Source organism: Tachyglossus aculeatus, chromosome 22, assembly GCF_015852505.1.
Source record: "Tachyglossus aculeatus isolate mTacAcu1 chromosome 22, mTacAcu1.pri, whole genome shotgun sequence".
NCBI lineage: Eukaryota > Metazoa > Chordata > Mammalia > Monotremata > Tachyglossidae > Tachyglossus > Tachyglossus aculeatus.
The window spans coordinates 15,495,161-15,516,793 of NC_052087.1; the positions used below are offsets into that span (position 1 = coordinate 15,495,161).

Consider the following 21,633-nt stretch of genomic DNA (forward strand, 5'->3'; position numbering starts at 1 on the left):
TTGGATTTAACACATTAAAAATGGTTTCTTTCCACATTAGAAATAATTAATTCCTTTCCAAGATGACGAACAACTGCCCTCTGATATAGCCAACTCTCAATTATTCAGGAAATCATTATTCAGCTATTCTCATTTTTGTCTCTGCTCCCTTTACCTTTTGAACGTTTCAAAATGTTCATTATATACTTCTGTAAAGGACGGACATGGGAGAAGGGAAGTTTAAAGTCAAATCAGATTTCTGCTAACAGCTAGGCACACTAAACTAAACTGAAAGAGGAGGTTGAAACTACTGGCTATAATGAGGTTTTGGAGGTATACAGGAATTTCAATGCTACATAGTCCCTCTAATCCCAATTAGCATAAGCAATTGAAAACTAACTATATCTGCAATGCTAGTTGGCTATAACAGGACATTACTCGTTAATGAAATGGAAATGTGCTAATTCAATTCCACCTTCCTCCTGGCTTCAAAAGGGAAGAGATCAAAATGCTGATTCAAACACTCAGGTGAATGAGAAAGAAATCTCCAAGAATGGAGACCTGTGATTAAGACCTCTTAAAATAAAAAGGAAGGCTTTACACTTACAGAAAAAAACAAAACTGTATTTACAAAAGAATAATTGCCATCAACAGAGATGCACCCTTCAGGTTTTGGATTTACTGCTTCATTTAATTTAGAATTTTAAACTGCTTTCTGATTACAAGAAATATCAATTCCTTTAATCTTTCCAAGTTCAAAATTCTTAAGACAAAAGCACTAGTTAGCAAATCTAGTGAGAAAGTCATTTTCCCTGAAAAATGGGACCCAATTTGTTCAAAACCTTAAATTTTCAACCCACTGCATTTTGTAGAGTGCATAGCTTTGCTTTGTGCTTACTTGTATGTTTGTATCAGGGAGCTGGTCCGGGAAAAAAGAATTTGGCTCTGAAAATCAGGAGGTCTGGGTTCTAGAACTGGCTCTGCAAATGAGGGAATTCCTGCTGGGATTATACCATTAGTGTTAGGGGTTTCTGATGCAAACCCCACTCATAGGGATGTTCTGTGATGTGGTCAGACCCACAGAAATCCTAAAAAATAGCAGGCTAATGTAGGCACTGGATGCTGCAGCAACTATAGCATCTACGCTATGCTGTGCTCCATTTGGCTGAAAATGGGCCAAACAACCTTTGCACAAAAACAACCTTTGTGTGCACTGTGCAATGGGCTGTGCCCCTGCTGGTCTTCTTTTTGTTTCACTTCATGCCCCAGAGGGAACATTACTAACAAAGATCGATCAATCAATCCATCCTTCAGTGATATTTACTGAGTGCTTACTGTGTAAGAGCACTGAACTAAGCACATGAGAAAATACAATGGAGCTGGTAGACACATCACCTGTCCATCAGAAGCTTAAAGTCTAGAAGTAGAAACACAGAGTAAAATAAATTGCAAACATACTGTGGGGTTGAAGGTGGGGTGAACATCAAGTGTTTACAAGGGTACAGATCCAAGTACTTAAACGAAGCAGAAGGGAATTGGAACAGGGGAAATGAGGGCTTAGCTGGGGAAAGCCTCTTGGAGTAGATGTAGATGTGATTTTTAATTTAAAAGTGGGGAAAGGGGTGATCTGTTGTATGACAGATGGAGCTCCATGCCAGAGGGAGGACAATTGAGCTTGGGAGTCAGAGGACGTGGGTTCTAATCCTGGCTCCACCACTTGTCTGCTGTGCCTCACTTACCTCCATTTGTAAAATGAGGGTTAAGACTGTGAGCCCCATGTGGGACAAACTTATTACCTTGTATCTACCCCAGCGCTTAGAACAGTGCGTGGTACATAGTAAACGCTTAACAAATACCATAATAATAACAATAATGGGTTGGTGGAGCCAACAGACAAGACTGAGGCACAGAGACCAGGCTGGCATCAAACGATTGAAGTGTGCAGGCTGGGCTTTAGTAGGAAATTAGTGAGGTGAAGTAGGAGACTGTAGACTGTGAGCTTGTTGTGGGCAGGGAATGTGTCTGCTGCTCTACTGTACTCTCCCAAGAGCTTAGTCCAGTGCTTCGCATACAGTAAGCACTCAAAAACGATTGAATGTTGGCTCTACAGTGTAGAGCTTGCAGTCCTTCTAGACTGTAAGCTCTTCCCTTTAGACTGCAAACTCATTTTGGGCAGGGAACATGTTTACCAACTGGAATATATACCGAACATTCCTAAGCACTTTGTACAGTGTTCTGCACACAGTAATTGCAATGAATATGAATGATTGAGTGCTTTAACTCATCCATGTTAAGGAGTCTCTGTTTGATGCAGAGGCCGAAGGGAAAACTGGAGGTCCTTGAAGAGTGAGGCATTGTGGACTGAATGTTTTTTGTTTCAGTTTTTTTTTTTAATAAAAATAATATCTGTAGCACAGTGAAGCTAGGACTAGTCTGGGGAGAGACAGGAGGCAGGGAGTTCAGCAAGGAAGCTGATGCAGTAATCAAGAAGGGATAGGATAAGTGTTTGGATCAGTGTAGTTTGATCCAAGAAGTCTGGGTGGAGATGAAAAGGAGGATTTTAGTAATGTTGTGAGGGTAGAACTGACAGATACAGTAACAGACTAAAATATATGGGTTGAATAAGATGAGTCAAGGATAATTCCAACATTATGGGCTTGAGAAGCAGGAAAGATAGTGGTGTAGTCTACAAGTGACAAGAAAGATAGGGGGAGAACAAGGTTTATTGGAAATATGAGAAGTTCTGTCCCAACAGGGTATGAGAAAGATGAAGAAGATGAGTGAGTAAGAGAGGTGTTGTGCTAATCACTATTACTGTAACCAATTTCTTCCTGGAGGTTCTCAGTCTTGGGCTCATCTATCACTTTTGATGGGACATTCTATTCATCCATACACTTGTTACATGTGTCACACATATTTGTTCTGTTTCCCCCTTCGACAAATTCAATGTCTCTTTATGTGCAGGACAGTACTTGGCACATAAACACCACTAGCTAAAAGGTTACAGTTATTTTTTGTGTGTCAGTTTGGGGAGAAAGGTAGACATTTTGTAAATAAAGAGAAGCTATTTAATTCTTCCATTTATGAATCAATAAAAACAAGACCAACCTATTTTATGATCTTCTAAAATTTCAAATGATTGGAGCTGCTTTTACCTTTTCTTGATCTGAGAACATCCTTACAGTCAAAAAATTGTCCAGCACTGAGATGAGGAACTGCAGGATACTTAAGCAATCTGGAGAGCTTTAATTATTTATATTTGCCTCAACTCCATGTAGGCATAAATTGCAAGAGACTACTGATCTGTCCTTTCTGTCACAGTTTTTTACCAACGTTAAATCATCTTTAAAAATGCAGTACAATTGCACAAACTTACATATGCAACAGTAAGACTGGAGAAAAAGTTATCACAATCAATCTATACCATTTCTATTTAAAAATTAAGGATGACTTCCACAATACTAGAGAAAATTAAACTATGACAAGTGGCCCTGTTTATCATTTTTATAAATTATTTTACCAATGGGAAAAATTTAATGTAAAAAAAAAAACACTTACCATCCATTCAGATATAATTACATCCACCTTTTCAACGGGAAGGGTAACTTCTTCAATCCTTCCTTTGACTAGAGTAATGGTATCTTCAAAGTTGTTTAACCTAGAAATTATTATGAGCCACTTTAGCACACCAGAAACATTTTGTGGAATTACTTCAATAACCTAGCACATCTTGCATGTTGTTTTGTGCACGTTAAAAGTAAACTTTTGAAATTCTTGTTTATCTTTTTGTCATTAGCCACTGAAAACTTTCCCGGTGATCACTTTAAAACTGAAAGCTAATCATCAAAAAAAATATCAATGATCTGAACCTAAATTGGTTTGGCTAATCAAGATAGTAAATATTACAAAGTATGATTATGAGTTCAAAACAGCCAGGCCTAATTATGAATTGAGCGTTTAATTATCTAAACTAGCCTCAACACCAATTAGGATAATCCAATAATTACCTATCTAGTATACCATAATACAAAGAGTTAATATAATAAGTTTCAGTTCTTTGATTTAACTATCAACCAGAGCAAAATACTCCTTGGGACTACTATAATTCATGGAGTTAATGTAAGTTTCAGTTATTTGAGTGAATTAGTGTCTAACAAAACATTCCTTGTGAGCAATGCACTAAGATAATGGATATTGCTTTTCCTCAATACTCATCAGCCATCAAACGCTCACAATAAAGGGCACTGGCAAAAGAAAACTTGAGTGCCACAAAAAGCAGCACGAAAGCTGTAAATCCAAATCACTGAAGCCTATTCCACAATTTTATATAGCTTAAAGCAAATCTGATACCGTTTTCCAGGCTTTTGCATTTAATGAAGAATGATTCACTCTGTCATTACGGAAAAGAAAGTTATACAAGTGATTTCAGTTTCAGGAAGTGACTCCTTGGCGTAGTCAATGTGGTTGCTGCAGGTTCCTCAGAAATTATCCGTATGACTCCTTTCCTGTAGAGATATGTTGTAAGTCTAGCTTTGTGCTCTCCAAAAGCAACCCAGCTCCACTCCCTTTCTGGGGTTTCTGTGGCTTTCAGACTCACCTTCCCCATTCCTTTCACCTTAAACTCACTCTCTCTCTTCTAACTTATTCCCTTAACTGGTTTATTTTTTCTAGATCTCACACACTATTGGATTTCCTATTGTAGACCTCACTGCCGCTATCTCCATCACCCCAACCACTATTGCAGATGGTGGTCTCTACCTTCTAGGGCTGTGGTAGGATGGGAAGCAGCATTCATTCAATCGTATTTATTGAGCGCTTACTGTGTGCAGAGCACTGTAGTAAGCGCTTGGGAAGTACAAGTTGGCAACATATAGAGATGGCCCCTATCCAACAACGGGCTCACAGTCTAGAAAGGGGAGACAGGCAACAAAACAAAACATGTGGACAGGTGGCATATTGGAAAGAACATGGGGCTGGGAGTTAGAAGGTCATGGGTTCTAATTCCAGCTCCACCACTTGTCTGCTTTGTGGCCTTAGGCAACTCACTTCACTTCTCTGTGCCTCAGTAACCTGATCTGTAAAATGGGGATTAAGACAGAGTCCCATATGAGACAGTGACTTTGTCCAGCCCAGAGCTGGACACCCAGAGCTTAGCAGAGCTTAGCCTGGCACACAATATGTGCATAACAGATACCATGATTATTATTATTATTAGGCAAGTAGGTGGTTGAGGAAGAGGAGAGGTGGGGATGGGAGAAACTTTTGGATTGTTTCTCCCATTATCCCCTTTACCTCTACTCCCCTTCCCCCCTCCCACTCCGGTCCCACCTATCCTAGTTTGCTGTTCCATTGGGCAGTGGCAGCACTGGAACTGTTTAATATTAATATATATGAATATCTGGAAAGTGGAAATACGTTGGAACTGAGAAGCAGCATGTCCTAGCAGATAAAGCATGGGTCTTGGAGCCAGAAGACCTAGGTTCTAGTCCTGGCTTGGCCACTTGGCTGCTGTGTGACCTTAGGCAAGTCACTTGACTTCTCTGAGCTTCAGTTTCCTCTACTGCAGAATGAATATTCAATATCTGCTCTGCTTCATACTTAGACTGTGAGCCCCAAGTGGGACAGGAACTGTGTCCAACCTTCTATCTACTCCAGTGTTTAGAATAACGACACACATGAATACCATAAAAAAAAAAAGGACTCGGATAAGGAGCCACAGGTTTTAATCCCTGATGTCCTGCTTGCCTGTTGTGTAACCCTGGACAAATCTGTCTCCATTTCCTCAACTGTAAAATCGTGGTGGACTCTGAGCCCTGATGCGACAGACTTTGTCCAATCTGATTACCTTCTATTTATCCCAATACCAAATACCATTATTTATTACTATAATATCAATCAGTGGTATTTATTAAGTGTTTTCTGAGTGCACGGCACTGTACTATGTGCTTACGAGAGTACAATATAAAAGTCGGTAGACCTAATCCCTGCATATAAAGAAATTACAGATTATAAGGGGAAGGGAACATGGACAGAGTTAGGACTCTTCTCCCCAAAATAAATAACCTGGGTGGGCTCTATTCCCAGCTTTTCAGTGAGCACCACAGCAGGAGAGGAGCCTCACATGTCAAACCCCTCCTCAGCCAAAGGAGCTTCCATACCAGGGAGAAGCTGCCATTCCCTGTCCACATGTCGGCCGAGGCCCTGGTACCAGTAATGTGGGCTAGTGAGGAGGAAGCAAATCTAGGGTGTGTGGAAACAGGGACAGGAAAGTCAAAAGCCATGGGAACTAAGATGAGCTGAGCAGGAGGGAAAGAAGTGGAGAGGGAGAAAGGCAAAGCAAAGCCTTCAACACCAATCACAATAAGAAGAAGAAACTTCCACCAGTAGAAATGAAGTATTTTTGAATTCTATAATACTGGAGTAGCTCAGAAAACGTATGAGGAGTTAGTCCTCAGGAGACTAACTGCGAAATCCTTAAAAAGGCAAATGTCATGTCTGCTAAATTCAACGTTAAAGTACTTAGTGCAGTGCTCACCCACAGTAGGTGCAAAGTAAGTGATGAATGCAGAGCACTGTACAAAGTGCTTGGAAAAATACAATAATAATTATGGCATTTAGGTGCATATTAAGTGTTTACTATGTGTCAAGCACTGCTTTAAGTGCCAGGGTAGACACAAAATTTTCAGGTTGATCTCCTGTTCCACAAAGTGTTCACTAAAACCAAGACCTAAGGGGTCCATGGTCTAAGTAGACCAGGTACTTAATCCCTATTTTACAGATAAGGACACTGAGGCACAGAGAAGTTAAATGACTTGCCCAAGGTCATACAGCAAGCAATTAGCAGAGCCAGGATTAGAACCGTAAGCATGATGCCTACACACACGGAATCTGGTCCAACAGAGTGTGCTAGGTACTGCACAACACACTGGGATAAAAATATATAGTACACTAAAATTGCTGGACCATAGTTAGAACTGGATATAATGGGGGTTGAGTACTTCCCTGAAAATATTGAGGATTGCATTCCTCATCCTCCTATGCAGCCCCAGATTGTATGTGGTTAATAAGTACAAAAGATGCCCTTTCCATCACAGATAGTGAGCCAATAGGTAATAGGTGACAGAGGTCTACTCCCAAAATCAGAAACAAGACCCAGGAGTCCCATATATCCTAAACAACCTTATCTTGATTACTGGACTACTGAACATAGACTGTCCACATTTAACTGTGGGTTGGAGTGGGAGTTGGGAGTGAGACCTTGAAATCCACGTAACAACTTTGATTTATTCATTCAGTCGTATTTATTGAGTACTTACTGTGTGCAGAGCACTGTACTAAGCCCTTGGAAAGTACAATTCAGAAACAGAGACAATCCCTACCCAAGAACAGGCTCACAGTCTAGAAGACAAGAGTTTACAGTATCTCTGTAAATGGAATTACAGTTTCTGAGTCTTTTGTTTAGCTAAAGTGATTGTGTTTCTCTCTATTAAAGAAGACATCAAGTGGGTCTTTTAAAAGTGTCTTCAATTGTGACTTTTTGATAACAGGCAGCAGCATTTACTGAGGCAGGTTCCTGAGTGCAAAATGGAAAAGACATTTAGGTACACAAATAAAGGCATGGTCTTGTCATTAAGAAATAATATTCTCAAAGCTGAAAAGGACAATAATTTAGAGAAAAAAATCTTAATTCTTAAAACCATGAAATGCTTAAATTATTTTGAAAAGCTGTGCAAAAACGAGGTCTTAGTTTTGTCATCTGTTCTTTTCTGTTCTGAGTGTTCATTATCTCCTACAGGTTGTAATCTTATCTGCATCAGTATTTACTAGTTATGCAAATGTGGATACAAAAGGCAGAGTTATTACTTCAAAGAACAAGTAGATAGAAGTGGTAGAGCCTGTGGTTGGCAGGAATTTTTATTCTCTCAGCAGGATTTTAGAAAGTCTAGAATTGATTTCAGATTCTAGACTTTCCAAAATCCTGCTGAGGAAATGAATACAAGAAGAGATACTGTGGGGAATCAATCGCCTTTTAGGAGAAATAATGAATGACTGCAATGTCAGGAAGGACATTATTTAATTTTGGTATGGTCAGGTAACACCTCAGGGAAAAAAAACAAAAAACTGGTTTATGCATTCTTTGTTGTATTGTACACTCCCAAGCACTCAGTATAGTACTTTTCAAAACATTAACCACTCAGTAAACACCACTCACTGATTGATTGGTGCCAGATCTATCTGACCTCAAAATTAGGAAAGCAAGGATGACTCAACTGCAGTAATTTGTCTGACATAAGCAGGGAATAAACTACAGAGGAAGAAATGGCTCATGGGTCTTCTTAACTGGTGAGGAAGAATGTGGCCAGCTGGAGACTTTATTGCCACCAGGACAATGCCATGATGTAATAAACCAAAAGTGTATTTTCTGCCAAGAACTACCATTGGTGCAACCAGGGCAGCTACTTTTAGGTCCAAAACTGTAGCTGAACATTAAAGGCTTTGAGGGATCCACCCATCCTTCTGTCTCTTGATAATGGGGTCAAGTTGGGAATGACAATGGTAGTACTGGGCACTCACAGGCGCAATGCCCACTACTAAGTCCTTAAGTACCGGCTCAGGCAACATGACACTCTTAAGACTTAGATACGCAGCCAGTTTTAGCTGTTAATATACACACAGAAGTCCTGGAACTACAATTCTCAGGAATAATTGAAGATTTTAAGTCCTTCCATCTCCACCCCAATAATGACACCATTACTGTGACAAGGGGCCCAACTGCAATCTGACTGAGAAACTCTGCTTCAGTTAAAGTTTTATTTGTGTATTTGGTTTTTACTTTGTTCATAGAATTCACGGAATGTAAAATAAACCAGTAGTCTCTTAAACCTGAAAGGTATCTCTGAGTTGTTGTCCTCCTCCTTGACTAAGAAATTGACCAAATGACAGTCTAAAATATTTTTAAACAACTTTAATCAATGAGACTATTGACCGCCTACTATGGTGGAGCACTTGGAAGAATACACAAGAAGCAAAACATGTTCTCTGCCCTCAAGGAGCATAAAAATCTAAAGCGATTGTACTAAAGCCTCCAGACCCTTTCACTGTGTAAACACAGACATCACATTTTCTTCAGAATGTGAATGTTCATTATGAGGCACTAGCTGGAAAAACAGTTTTTACAAAAAGTGAAAAGTTGGATACCTTTGGGCATCAGTAACTTGGGACTTGCTAGGACTTCTCTCACCCCAGACAGTTAATCATGGCATTTGTTAAGTGCTTACTATGTGCCAAGCTCTGTTGTAAGGGCAGGGGTGGATACAAGCTATTCAATTTGGACACAGTCCTGTCCCACATGGGGCTCACAGTCTTATACCTCCATTTTAGAGATGAGGTAACTGAAGCCCAGAGAAGCGAAGTGACTTCCTCAAGGTCACATAGCAGACATAGTGGCAGTCTAGGATTAGAACTCAAATCCATCTGACTCCCGGGCCAGTGCTCTATCCACTAAGCGACACTGATTCTTATTCAATCGTATTCACTGAGTTCATACTGTGTGCCAAGCACTTTGCTAAATGCTTGGAAGGGTACAACAGACACATTCCCTGCCCTCAAAGAGCTCACAGTCTAATTAGCATCTTTAGATTTCAAAATTCTAAGGCTGACCAAATGTATTACCATGGGTAAAAGCCCCATCATCACAAAAAAGTTCAGGCATTACAGTCACAGAAGAGTTCAGAATGAAGTGGGCTATGCTGGTGTAGCAAATGGCTTAAGCCACAATCTAAAAATTGACTGAAATGGCTCTAAAAATGTGACTTGAATATTATGTAAACCAGGGGCCCTGCAGCATGAATACTGAAAGGAACCAATATACCCTTCCTTTCTCTAGCATCATTTTCTTCATTAGATGAATTAGGGAGTAGTAGACAAATCAACAAAGTATCTGCTACACAGAAGTCATTACATGAAGAAGTTTGGAGAAAAGGCAATTTCCTGCTTGTCTTCTTTTGGCCTTCTGATTTATTTCTTACCTTTTCCTGCATAGGGTATGGGCGAATTTGATGGAGAACCCACAATGAAAATTTTGTAAAAACTCTCAAATTGATAAAATAATACAAAAGGCAGTGAAATTTGAGGGTTAAATAAAACCTATTGTAAATTCACAATGTTCAATCTCTCCTTACGGATCAATAACTTAATTAATTTTCCATAAAAGCATTTTCTCACTGAGCTCCAGGGCAATAATCTGCAATATCTAATAACTGCAATATTCTGATATTACCCTTTACAGCAATTTATAGTAGAAACTTGTTTTATTCAAAAGGTTCATTTTATTATGTCACTGCCATCCATCAGCAGGACAAAAACAAATCACACAATAATGCAATGGCACCACAACATTAATTTCCGGAATTTTTTCATCCCCCATGAAAAGTAGAAATCTTTTCTGGATACATCACTATCACGATAACCAATGGACAGGAGAGGAGTAGTGGGATTATTTCTCTACCGTAATTGTGGCATTTATTAGGTGCTTATTATGTGCCAATCAATGTACTAAATGCTGGGTTAGATATAAAGTTATTAGGTTTTTATATCTTACTTCCTTTTTTGACCTGTGTCTTAACTAAGGCAAAAAAGGCAATCTCATTGAAGCTGCATTTAAGAGGATACAAACTCAGAGGGCAACGGCTGATAATACGCTGGAACAAAAATGATAATAAAAATAATGGTATTTGTTAAGTGCTTACTGTATGCCAAGCACTGTTCTAAGCACTGGGGTAGATACAAGGTAATCAGGTTGTGCCACATGGGGCTCACAGTCTTAATCCCCATTTTACAGACGAGGGAACTGAGGTACAGAGAAGTGAAGGGACATGCCCAAAGTCACACTGCTGACAAGTGGCGGAGTCAGGATTAGAACCCAAGACCTCTGACTCCCAAGCCTGTGCTCTTTTCACTAAGCTGGTACTTCTCACAACCAGTGTTTACTTAAAGTGCATCCTGCACATTTAGGATCAGAATATGCTGATCAAAAGGTGGAAAGCTGAAGCTTTATAAAATTATCACGTTCTAAAAATTAAATTTTAATACTATATTTTTACTATTTGCTTCCATGTTTTATCTTGAAAAAGGGCTGAATCAAAATATCCGTAGTACAGGATCAATGACATCCCCTCAAAAATGTCGTTTTAAAAGAATACAGTACAGTACTGCCAAAGATGCCCTATCGTAAATAAGCAGCGTGGCTTAGTGGAAATAGCATGGGCTTTGGAGTCAGAGGTCATGGGTTCAAATCCCGGCTCCACCAATTGTCAGCTGTATGACTTTGGGCAAGTCACTTCACTTCTATGTGCCTCAGTTACCTCATCTGTAAAGTGGGGATTAAGACTGTGAGCCCCACGTGGGACAATCTGATCACCTTGTAACCTCCCCAGTGCTTAGAACAGTGCTTTGCACATAGTAAGCTCTTAATAAATGCCATCACTACTATCGTAAATAAAAGTGCTTCCCACACTGGGAGGCAGAGGGTGGGAGAAGCAACTTGGCCCAGTAGATCGAGCACAGGTCTGGAGTCAGGAGGACCTGGATTCTAATCCCAGCTCTACCACTTCTCTGCTGTGGGACCTTGGGCATGTCACTAAACTTCTCTATGACTCAGTTACCTAATCTGTAAAATGGGGATTAAGACTGTGACTCAGTTACCTAATCTATAAAATGGGGATTAAGACTGTGAGTCCCATGTGGGACACGGACTGTGTCCAACCTAACTTGAACCTACCCCAGTGCTTAGAGCAGTGACTTACTCTCCATCCAAACTGCTACCACATTAATTCAATCACTCAACCTATCCCGCCTGGATTACTGCATCAGCCTCCTTGTTGACCTCCCAGCCTCCTGTGTCTCACCACTTCTTCTGCTGTCCGGGTCACTTTTCCACAAAAAGGTTCAGGACATGTTTTCCCACTCCTCAAAAAACTCCAGTGGATGCTCATCCACCTCTGCATCAAACAAAAACTCCTCATTATTAGCTTTTAAGCTCTCAATCACCCCCGCCACCTCACCTTGCTGCTCTCCAACTACAATCCAGCCCACACATTTCACTCCTCTAATGCTAGCCTTCTCACTGTGCCTCGGTCTTGTCTATCTCACCATTGACCCCTTGTCCATGTCCTGCCTCTGGCCTGGAACTCCCTCTTTCCCTTCTAATATCTGACAATTATTCTCTCCCACTTCAAAGCCTTATTAAGGGCACATCTCCTCCAAGAGGACTTCCCCATCTCAGCCCCCTTTTCTTCTTCCGCTCCCTTCCTCATCACCCTGCCTTGCTCCCTTTGTTCATCCCCCATCCCAGCTCCATAGCACTTATGTACATATCTGTAATTTATTAATTTATATTAATGTTTGTCTCTCCCTCTAGACTGTAAGCTCACTGTGGGCAGGGAATGTGTCTGTTTACTGTTGTACTGTACAATGCTCTGCACACAGTATGTGCTCAATAAATATGACTGAATGAATGCCTGTCACAAAGAAAGCATTTAAATAACATAAAAGAAAAAAAGGTGAAAATTTTCTTAAGCAAGTTCTGAGTGATTGAAAGCTAATACTGTCTTAGTCTAATAATAGCCATGGTATTTGTTCAGTATTTACTGTGTCAAGCACTGTGCTAACCTCTGGGGCAGATACATGAAAATCACATATGACACAGGTCCTGCCCCTTGTGCTGCTTCCTGTCTAAAGGGAAGGGAGAACAGGGATTTAGTTCCCCATTTACAGATGAGGAAATAGAAGTACAGAGAAATTAAGTGACTTGCCAAGGTCAATCAATAAATCAGTGGTATTTATTGAGTATTTTACTGCATGCAAACCACGGTACTGAACACTTGGGAGAGTACAACAGAGTTGGTAGACATGTTCCCTGCCCACAACAAACTTACAGCCTAGAGGTCACACAAAAGGCAAGTGCAAACAGAATTAGAACCTGGGTCCCCTGACCCTCGGGTCCATGCTTGTTCCACTAAGTCACACTGCATCTAATCACTCCCTAAAATGAATTACACTATGACTGTTCAATCAATCAATCAATCAATCGTATTTATTGAGCGCTTACTATGTGCAGAGCACTGTAGTAAGCGCTTGGGAAGTACAAATTGGCATCACATAGAGACAGTCCCTACCCGATAGTGGGCTCACAGTCTAAAAGGGGGAGACAGAGAACAGAACCAAACATACCAACAAAATAAAATAAGTAGGATAGAAATGTACAAGTAAAATAAATAAATAAATAAATAAACAGAGTAATAAATATGTACAACCATATATACATATATACAGGTGCTGTGGGGAGGGGAAGGCGGTAAGGCGGGGGGATGGAGAGGGGGACGAGGGGGAGAGGAAAGAAGGGGCTCAATCTGGGAAGGCCTCCTGGAGGAGGTGAGCTCTCAGCAGGGCCTTGAAGGGAGGAAGAGAGCTAGCTTGGCGGATGGGCAGAGGGAGGGCATTCCAGGCCCGGGGGATGACGTGGGCCGGGGGTCGATGGCGGGACAGGCGAGAGCGAGGTACAGTGAGGAGATTAGTGGTGGAGGAGCGGAGGGTGCGGGCTGGGCAGTAGAAGGAGAGAAGGGAGGTGAGGTAGGAGGGGGCGAGGTGATGGAGAGCCTTGAAGCCCAGGGTGAGGAGTTTCTGCCTGATGCGCAGATTGATCGGTAGCCATTGGAGGTTTTTGAGGAGGGGAGTGATATGTCCAGAGCGTTTCTGGACAAAGATAATCCGGGCAGCAGCATGAAGTATGGATTGAAGTGGAGAGAGACACGAGGATGGGAGATCAGAGAGAAGGCTAGTGCAGTAGTCCAGACGGGATAGGATGAGAGCTTGAATTAGCAGGGTAGCGGTTTGGATGGAGAGGAAAGGGCGGATCTTGGCAATGTTGCGGAGCTGAGACCGGCACAAGATTCTTAATACAAACATACATTGTTTTACAGTCTTTGTTATGGTGCCTTATCAAAACACTTAGCCCCTCTCTTCTCCCCTCCCTAATCATCATCTTCAACCATTCCCTTTCCAATGGCTTCTTCCGCACTGCTTTCAAAAATGCTCATGTTTCCCCTATCCTAAAGACAAAAAACACCTCGACCCCAAGGATCTTTCCAGTTATCACCTATGCACTCCTACCATTCCTCTCTAACCTCCTTGAGCAAGTTGCCAGCAACACCTCAAATTTCACAGGCCCAAAACAGAACTCTTCATCTTCCCTTCCAAGCCCTGTCTTCCCCTGTATATCCCATTATTGTAGACAACACTACTATCTTTACCATCTCACAAGCCCATAACCTTGGCATTTCCTTGACTCATATCTCTCATTCAACCCACATATTTAATCTATCACCAAATCCTGTAGGCTCTATCTTCACAGCACTGCTAAAACCAGCTCTTCCCTCTGCATTCAAACAGCTACCACATTAATCCAATAATGGCAGTATTTATTAAGCGCTTACTCAGTGCCAGGCACTGTACTAAGCGCTGGGTTGGACATAAGCAAGTTGGGTTGGACACAAGTCCTTGTTCCACAGAGGGCTCACAGTCTTATTCCCCATTTTACAGATGAGGTAACTGAGGCACAGAGAAGTGAAGTTACTTGCCTAAAGTCACACAGCAGACAAGTGGCAGAGACAGGATTGGAACCCATGACCTTTTGACTCCCAAGTCTGGGCTATAGCCACTGTGCCATGCTGCTTCCCTGCCTTGAATACTGTATCAGCCTCCTAGCTGACCTCCCTGCCTCCTTCCTTTCCTCAACTGAGTCCTTATGTCACAGTGTGGGGTACAGGATAGGAGAGTGTGGAGGTCATGGGTTCTAATCCCAGTTCTGCCACTTGTTTGCTGTGTGTCCTTGGGCAAGTCACTTAACTTCTCTGGGCCTCACAACTTATCTGTAGAATGGGGATTGGATTGTGAGCCCCATGTGGAGCAGGGACTAGGTCCAACCTGATTAGGTTGCGGCTATCCCAGCACTTAGAACGGTGCTTGACACATAGTAAGCACTTAACAAATACCATCGTTATTATTATTCACTCTGCTGCCTGAGTCATTTTTCTAAAAAACATTCAATACACATCACTCTACTTCAGAAAAACCTTCAACGGACGCCCATCTCTATGCATCAAAGAGAAACTCCTTAAAATCGGCTTTAAAGACCTCAATGTTTTTCTCCTCCCTCTTACCCTTTAAGAACTTGAAATTCACCCCACTCTGAGCCCCACTGCACTTATGTCTATAATTTATTTTAATGCCTATCCCCCCTCTAGACTGTAAACTTGTAGGAAAAGAATGTCTACCAACTTCTTGTACTGGGCTCCTCCAAACACTAAGTGCTCTGCACACAGTAAGCACTCAATAAATACCAATGATTGATTGCTTATTTTCTAGTTCAACCCCACACATACACTTTGCTCCTCCAATGCCAACCTACTCACTGTACCTTGACCATGTCTATCTCACTGCCAATCCCTTGCCCGCCTCCTCTCCACCCCGCACTTCATGACAGGCCACCACTATCCCCACCTTTGAAGCTTTATTAAAATCACATCTCCTCCCAGAGGCTTCCCTTACAACCCTCATTTCATCAACTCCCTCTCGGCCTTTATTTAGTATCATCTCTGCATTTGCATCTGTCCCCTTTAAGCACTTGATACTTACCCCACCCTCAACGCTACAACACTTTTGCACATATCCATAATTGAGTTTAAAGTCCGTCTCCCCCTCTACACTGTACGCTCCTGGAGGGCAGTTGATGTGTCTATCAACTCTGTTATATTTTACTCCCCCGAGGGCGTAATACTGGGTACACAGTAAGTGCTCGATAAATTCCACTGATTCACTGCTATTATTTTTCTTCAACGCTATGCTCTACATGGATACAATCATTTTGGAAGAATGTTAAAATAAACAAGAATCTAATCAATGGGGAAACAAAATCTTATTACTAGAGAAGCAGTGTGGCCTACTGAAAAGGGTGTGGTACAAGGAGTTAGAGGACCTGGGTTTAAATTCCAGCTCTGCCACTAACCTGCTGTGTGGCCTTGGGCAAGTCATTTACCTTGTACTCTCAAGCTCTTCATACAGTGCTCTGCAAATAGTGAGAGTTCAATAAATACAACTTGATTAATTGATTCTTTGGGTCATACATTTTTCATCTGTAAAATGGGGATCAAATATCCGTTCTTCTTCCTACTTGGTCTGTGAGCCCCACGTGGGACAGGGACTGTGAGTGACCTGATTAACTTGTAGCCACCCCAGCTGAACAATGATCAGCACAAAGTGCTTAGCAAATAGCACAGTATTATTATTATTATTATTATCATTATGCTACATAATGTAACTGGATTTACTGGGGGCCCAGATGTCTCAGCCATAAATATACTCAAACTGAGGTGGAAGAATGATTTGGTTGACAAATATTTTCATTATTTTCCCAGGCTAAGTTAAATACTGAATACTACCATTTTTTACAATAAAACGAACTGATCACAATTGCTTCCTAAGAATATTTGATTTTAAGTGTGCTTGAAGCTTATATGTTATCTAACGTGATAATGTTCACTAAACTGCAGAATTCTGATCCTGTCAAGCAGAGGCATACAAGATACATACAATAATGACCAAAATCTCTGGTTCCAGCATTGTTTTTCGTTGGATTTTTTTTTTTTGTGAGACTATTATGAGGTAACCATCTGCATTAAAAAATGCCTGCCACAAAGTCACCAGAAACAAGGACCTTGCTGACACAGAGAAAAATTAATATTAAAATCACATAGGGAGTTTTCCAGGAAAGTGTTCTGAGGAAGGATGCACTGTAAGTGGATTGAATGCAAGTCGAAATTGATTTACACAGCAATATGGTATTTTTTAAGTGCTTACTATGTGCCAGACATTCTACTAAGCACTATGGTAGATACAAGATAATAGCGTTGGACACAGTCCATGTTCCACATAGGCTCAGTCTTAATCCCCATTTTACAAATGAGGTAACTGAGGCACAGAAAAGTAAAATAATTTGCCCAAGGTCATACAGCAGACAAGTGGCAGAGATGGATTTAGAACACAGGTCCTCTGATGCCCAGACCCATGCTCTTTCATGGCTCAGTGGAAAGAGCACGGGCTTTGGAGTCAGAGGTCATGGGTTCAAATCCCCACTCCACCACATGTCTGCTGTGTGATCTTGGGCAAGTCACTTAACTTCCCTGGGCCTCAGTTACCTCATCTGTAAAATGGGGATTAAGACTGTGAGCCCCACGTGGGACAACCTGATCACCCTGTATCCTCCCCAGCGCTTAGAACAGTGCTTTGCACACAGTAAGCGCTTAACAAATGCCACTTATTATTATTATAATTCCACTAAGTCACGTTGCTTTTCAACTTTGTTATTGTACTCAGTTTCTTACAAAAGAACTTACACAAGAGAGGACATCCTAAAATACATATTTCACATTTCTTTACAACAAATGTTTGGCCACTTTATCCATTCTTTTTGATTCCTGTGGGTGTTTGGTGTTACGGTTGGCCAAGTCAACAAGAAATAATGATAGTAAGCATAAAAATAATCCAGTCCTAGGTAGGAATTCAAGTGGTCTTACTACGACCACCCAACCCACACACTTCACCAATCTACTCACTGTACCCCGATCTCATCTGTCTTGTCACCAACCCCTAGCTCATGTCCTCCTTCTAACCTGGAACTCCCTTTCTCTTCATAGCCTAGACCACTTCGCTTCCCTCCACACCTTCAAAGCCCTACTAAAAATCACAAGGCCTTCTCTAAGCCCTCATTCCCTCTTTTTGATTATTCACTTTGGTCCATTCACCCTAAACACTTAACAGTTACTCCACCCTCAGACCCACAGCACTTTTGTACATATTGATTTCCCCTATCTGTAACTTATTTGAATGCCTGTCTCCCCATCTAGACCTTAAGATCCTTGTGAGCGAGGATTCTGTCTACAAACTCAACTGTACTGTATTCCCCCAAATGGCTACTACAGTACTCGAACAGTAACTGTTCCACTGATTGGTTAATCTTACCTGAGTTGTAGTGATAAGGACAATCCACGGCGGGAGATTTACTTTCTGAGAATTCTAGATTTTAGCAGCAGCTGTCGGAGAGCTCCGAGGCTCCACATTCTGCACGCCTTTGCCAAAATTTTAACTGTCCCAAGCATCTGTTCTTACTTCCAAAGCTGACCTCTACTCCTAGTAGAAGTTATTTTCCCCTAAATAACCTCCACAGCCCCTTAAATGAATAAAGAATACTGCAAGACTAGTTGGGCATTTAAGTACTGAACTAAAAGTGCACACTGGCACTAGAACAGGAAATCCTGTATTTAATCAGTGCTAAGAGTATAACCAGCTGGACACTTAAATACTGAAACATAGGCAAAATGTATCTTTTATTTACTAATTTACAGTAAATTAGTAAATGGAGCTATAGTGAAATTCTAAAAAAAGTGAATAATAGTGCTTGCACAGGGCAAGTAAAGTGGAAGGTTGGGTCATTTTGCAGTTGCTTTGTTTGGTACAAAGAGTCATCAGAATAATAAGGGCTCTCCTTTTTTAACGTCTTAATGTGAAAATAACAATCATAAAGTCAGATTCACTGTATTCAAGGACAAAAGGTTTTTCTCACTAACAACTGTAGCTTCTTAAAAGGAAAAGGTAACGTTCTGAAATTTAACTAGTATATTTTGTGGGAGCAAAGCAAATATGGTTAGAGGGGAAAAGAAAAGCAGGAGTTACCTAAAGTAGCAGTAGTCAATCTCCTCATTCACACAAAATATGCCCATTTAGAAATTATATTTCTTTGAATTTCAATTTGGTGTTGTATGTATCAGTGTAGTAATATATGTCAAAAAACTGAAAAATATGTCAGTGAGTCCCAGGCAATTTTCATTTACTGGTATTAAGGAAAGATTATATATCATTTATGTTCGGATATCTATAATTTCAATACATTTACTTGTCAATCTCAATCCTTTTTTCAATTTCTTGAAACATGAAATTTCAAGAAATAATTCATTTTGAATGAATGCTTATTAAATACATGACCTTTTTAAAATACAGATTAGATTGTCACAAATTTTTCTCATCAACTTCTTCAAAGTAAAGCCAACATTAAAAGCTTAACCTACCTTATGATATCCATTGCCTGGTAAAGAATTTCAGATTGATCAACTCCAATCACTTTCTTTGCCCCAGCTTTAGCAGCAAACATTGAGAGTATTCCAGTCCCACAACCAACATCCAGAACCACCTGTTGAAACAAAAATAATAAACACTGTCTTAATTATCTATTTTTCCTCCTCTAATCTAAAATCACAGTCTTTCTGCAGAGGCATGATTCAAAAGAAAGGTTCTAAATTGACAAATCTAAATCATACCATGGTCCCAAATAATTTTTATTAAAAATGGAAAGGTTTTTGATGGTTCACTTTTATAGGCCAGTTTAAGGCGACAAATGAGGTGTCAGAACTGTTAACCTATTGTGATCCAGTACAGTTTAGTCGCAAGTCACAAAGTTAACTAAACTGCAATCAATCAAACCAGCAGCAAGGACAAATCCCAATTTGCAGTGATCTAATGCTTTCTGTTGTTGTTTCTGCCATATTTACCGTACCCAGTTACTTGAACCTATTATTTCTTTCCCAGTGCAAATAGGGAAGCATATGTGAATGTTAAATTATATATATATATATACACACACATATATATGCATATATATATACACATATATACATATATACACATATATATGCATATATATATATATGCAAACATACACACACATACAGCAAATTTTTGGCATTTTGTGGAGGAAATACATCACAAAAGGTGACACATCTACTTGGAAGTTATTCTGCATTAATGAATTCCAAGTACAATAGGCTGCTCCTATCTGGAATGAAAGGAAAACCACACTAATATTTAAGTGGCAAAATCCTTTTATTTAGCCCGATAATAAAATTTGTCTAGGTAAAACTTTACCTACAGAAGTTAATACCAGTAAATGCAGGGTCCTAAAATGTGCCTCTGCAAAACAAAGGTTGCAGCTTCAGAACAGCACAAAAGAGAGAGATTACCCTAAATGGGAGTTTTAGAACAGTATATATAAAGCACCTTGAACAGCTGCCCAGGTCAGATAAGACCCAAATGCAACTTGCTTATTTTGAGGAGAGGTAAGCCACGCAAGATCACATTCAGGGAAATAAAAGGCACCTTGGAGACATTAATATACAAAGACAAAGGTAACTCAAAAACTACCAATGACTAAAAATGGCCCATGACGTGTCTCAGGAGAGCTGAGTAAACACAAGATTTTCATTACAGCTTTTATAAAGGATCTCTAAAAGGAAAATGGAAAAGTCAATCTTGAAGCAAAGTTACACTTCATGGAAAATGGCTGAGTAAGGATTTACTAGTCACTGAAGAGGAGCAACACATAAATTCTGATCACCTGGGTTCACACCAGCATTAAATGAAATCACCAAAAATAGAACTGTCTAAAAAAATGAGACTATGAAAGGAAAATGGTATAAAAACTAAATTGAAGTGGAAGAAATCATTTCAAAAATAAAAATAAACCACCAATTTCAAGTCATCATTGAGAAGAAGAGTGCAGACAGAAGTTACCCCTTGAAAAATCTAGAAAACAAAAATATGTGACTAGGACCAATAACAGAAGATAATATTGAAACACTTACTACTCATAACAGAGGGTTTAGAATAAGAATAGCACTTGGGACCAGAGCTTTCAATGAAAAATAAATTCTCGTATTTCAATTTTTAAGATTTACTAATGACATCCAACTCAGTGACTTCATAGTGACAAGTGAAATTGAAACCTTATCCTTTGGGTTTACCACATCTGGTCTTTTGGGATGCTAAATTAGATAAGGCCTAGAAATGGGCTTGGACTATTGTAAATCAGGAATTTTCTTTTTTTAGAAGACAAACACATTTGGAGAAGCAAGGTTCAACTCAGCCATGTCATTATAATTAATGAACTTGATACCCCACAGTGCCCAGAACAATGACAGCACTGATCAGCTTCACTGTTATCAGTATTCCACACCCCTTAGCAGAATAACGGTCTACTACATCATAAAGCCAGAGTATATTAAATCAACTGCTGTCAGTATGGTACTCTATTATAAAGCCAGAGGATTCTTTGCTGGATTTTTACAGAAAACAACATGCGTTGGTAGCCTGTTCCACTTACCTTGTCTTTGAAAATGTGTGGATTTTGATATATAAAATCTCGATAGCTTTCTGTCCGCACTTTGTCCTAGGAAGGAAGAAAAGATCAACATACTCACCAAGTGAGCTACTGACATTTCTAAGAAAATAATTGTTCTTTCATTGCTTGTTGTAGGTTATCATGAATGTAAAAGAAAATGCCATGTAGAATTTAATTTCAGTACTGAAATTAAGACAACTGGCATTCTGAAGACAGAAATAAGCTGCTTCACAACATAATATGAACCCTCGAATTTCAGTTTATGCTGGCAAAAGTCCCTTTTATTTTGAGGGGGAAGAATCCCATACATTGAAATAGGTTCTATGGTCCTACTTATCTTTTTAAGTAAAATGTACACACTTCCCTTCCTC

General features: G+C 40.2%; 1 protein-coding gene across 1 annotated transcript in view; it reads right to left on the minus strand.

Annotated features, from left to right (window-relative positions):
- Positions 1–21,633, minus strand: part of PRMT3 (protein arginine methyltransferase 3) — a 111,470-nt gene that overhangs the window by 68,784 nt on the left and 21,053 nt on the right. Inside the window, exons 8-10 of the mRNA XM_038765177.1 lie at positions 21,245–21,310; positions 19,158–19,279; positions 3,538–3,637 (exon numbers count right to left, since the gene is read on the minus strand). Coding sequence (XP_038621105.1) covers positions 3,538–3,637; positions 19,158–19,279; positions 21,245–21,310 — 288 coding nt within the window. The remainder of the gene's footprint in view (positions 1–3,537; positions 3,638–19,157; positions 19,280–21,244; positions 21,311–21,633) is intronic.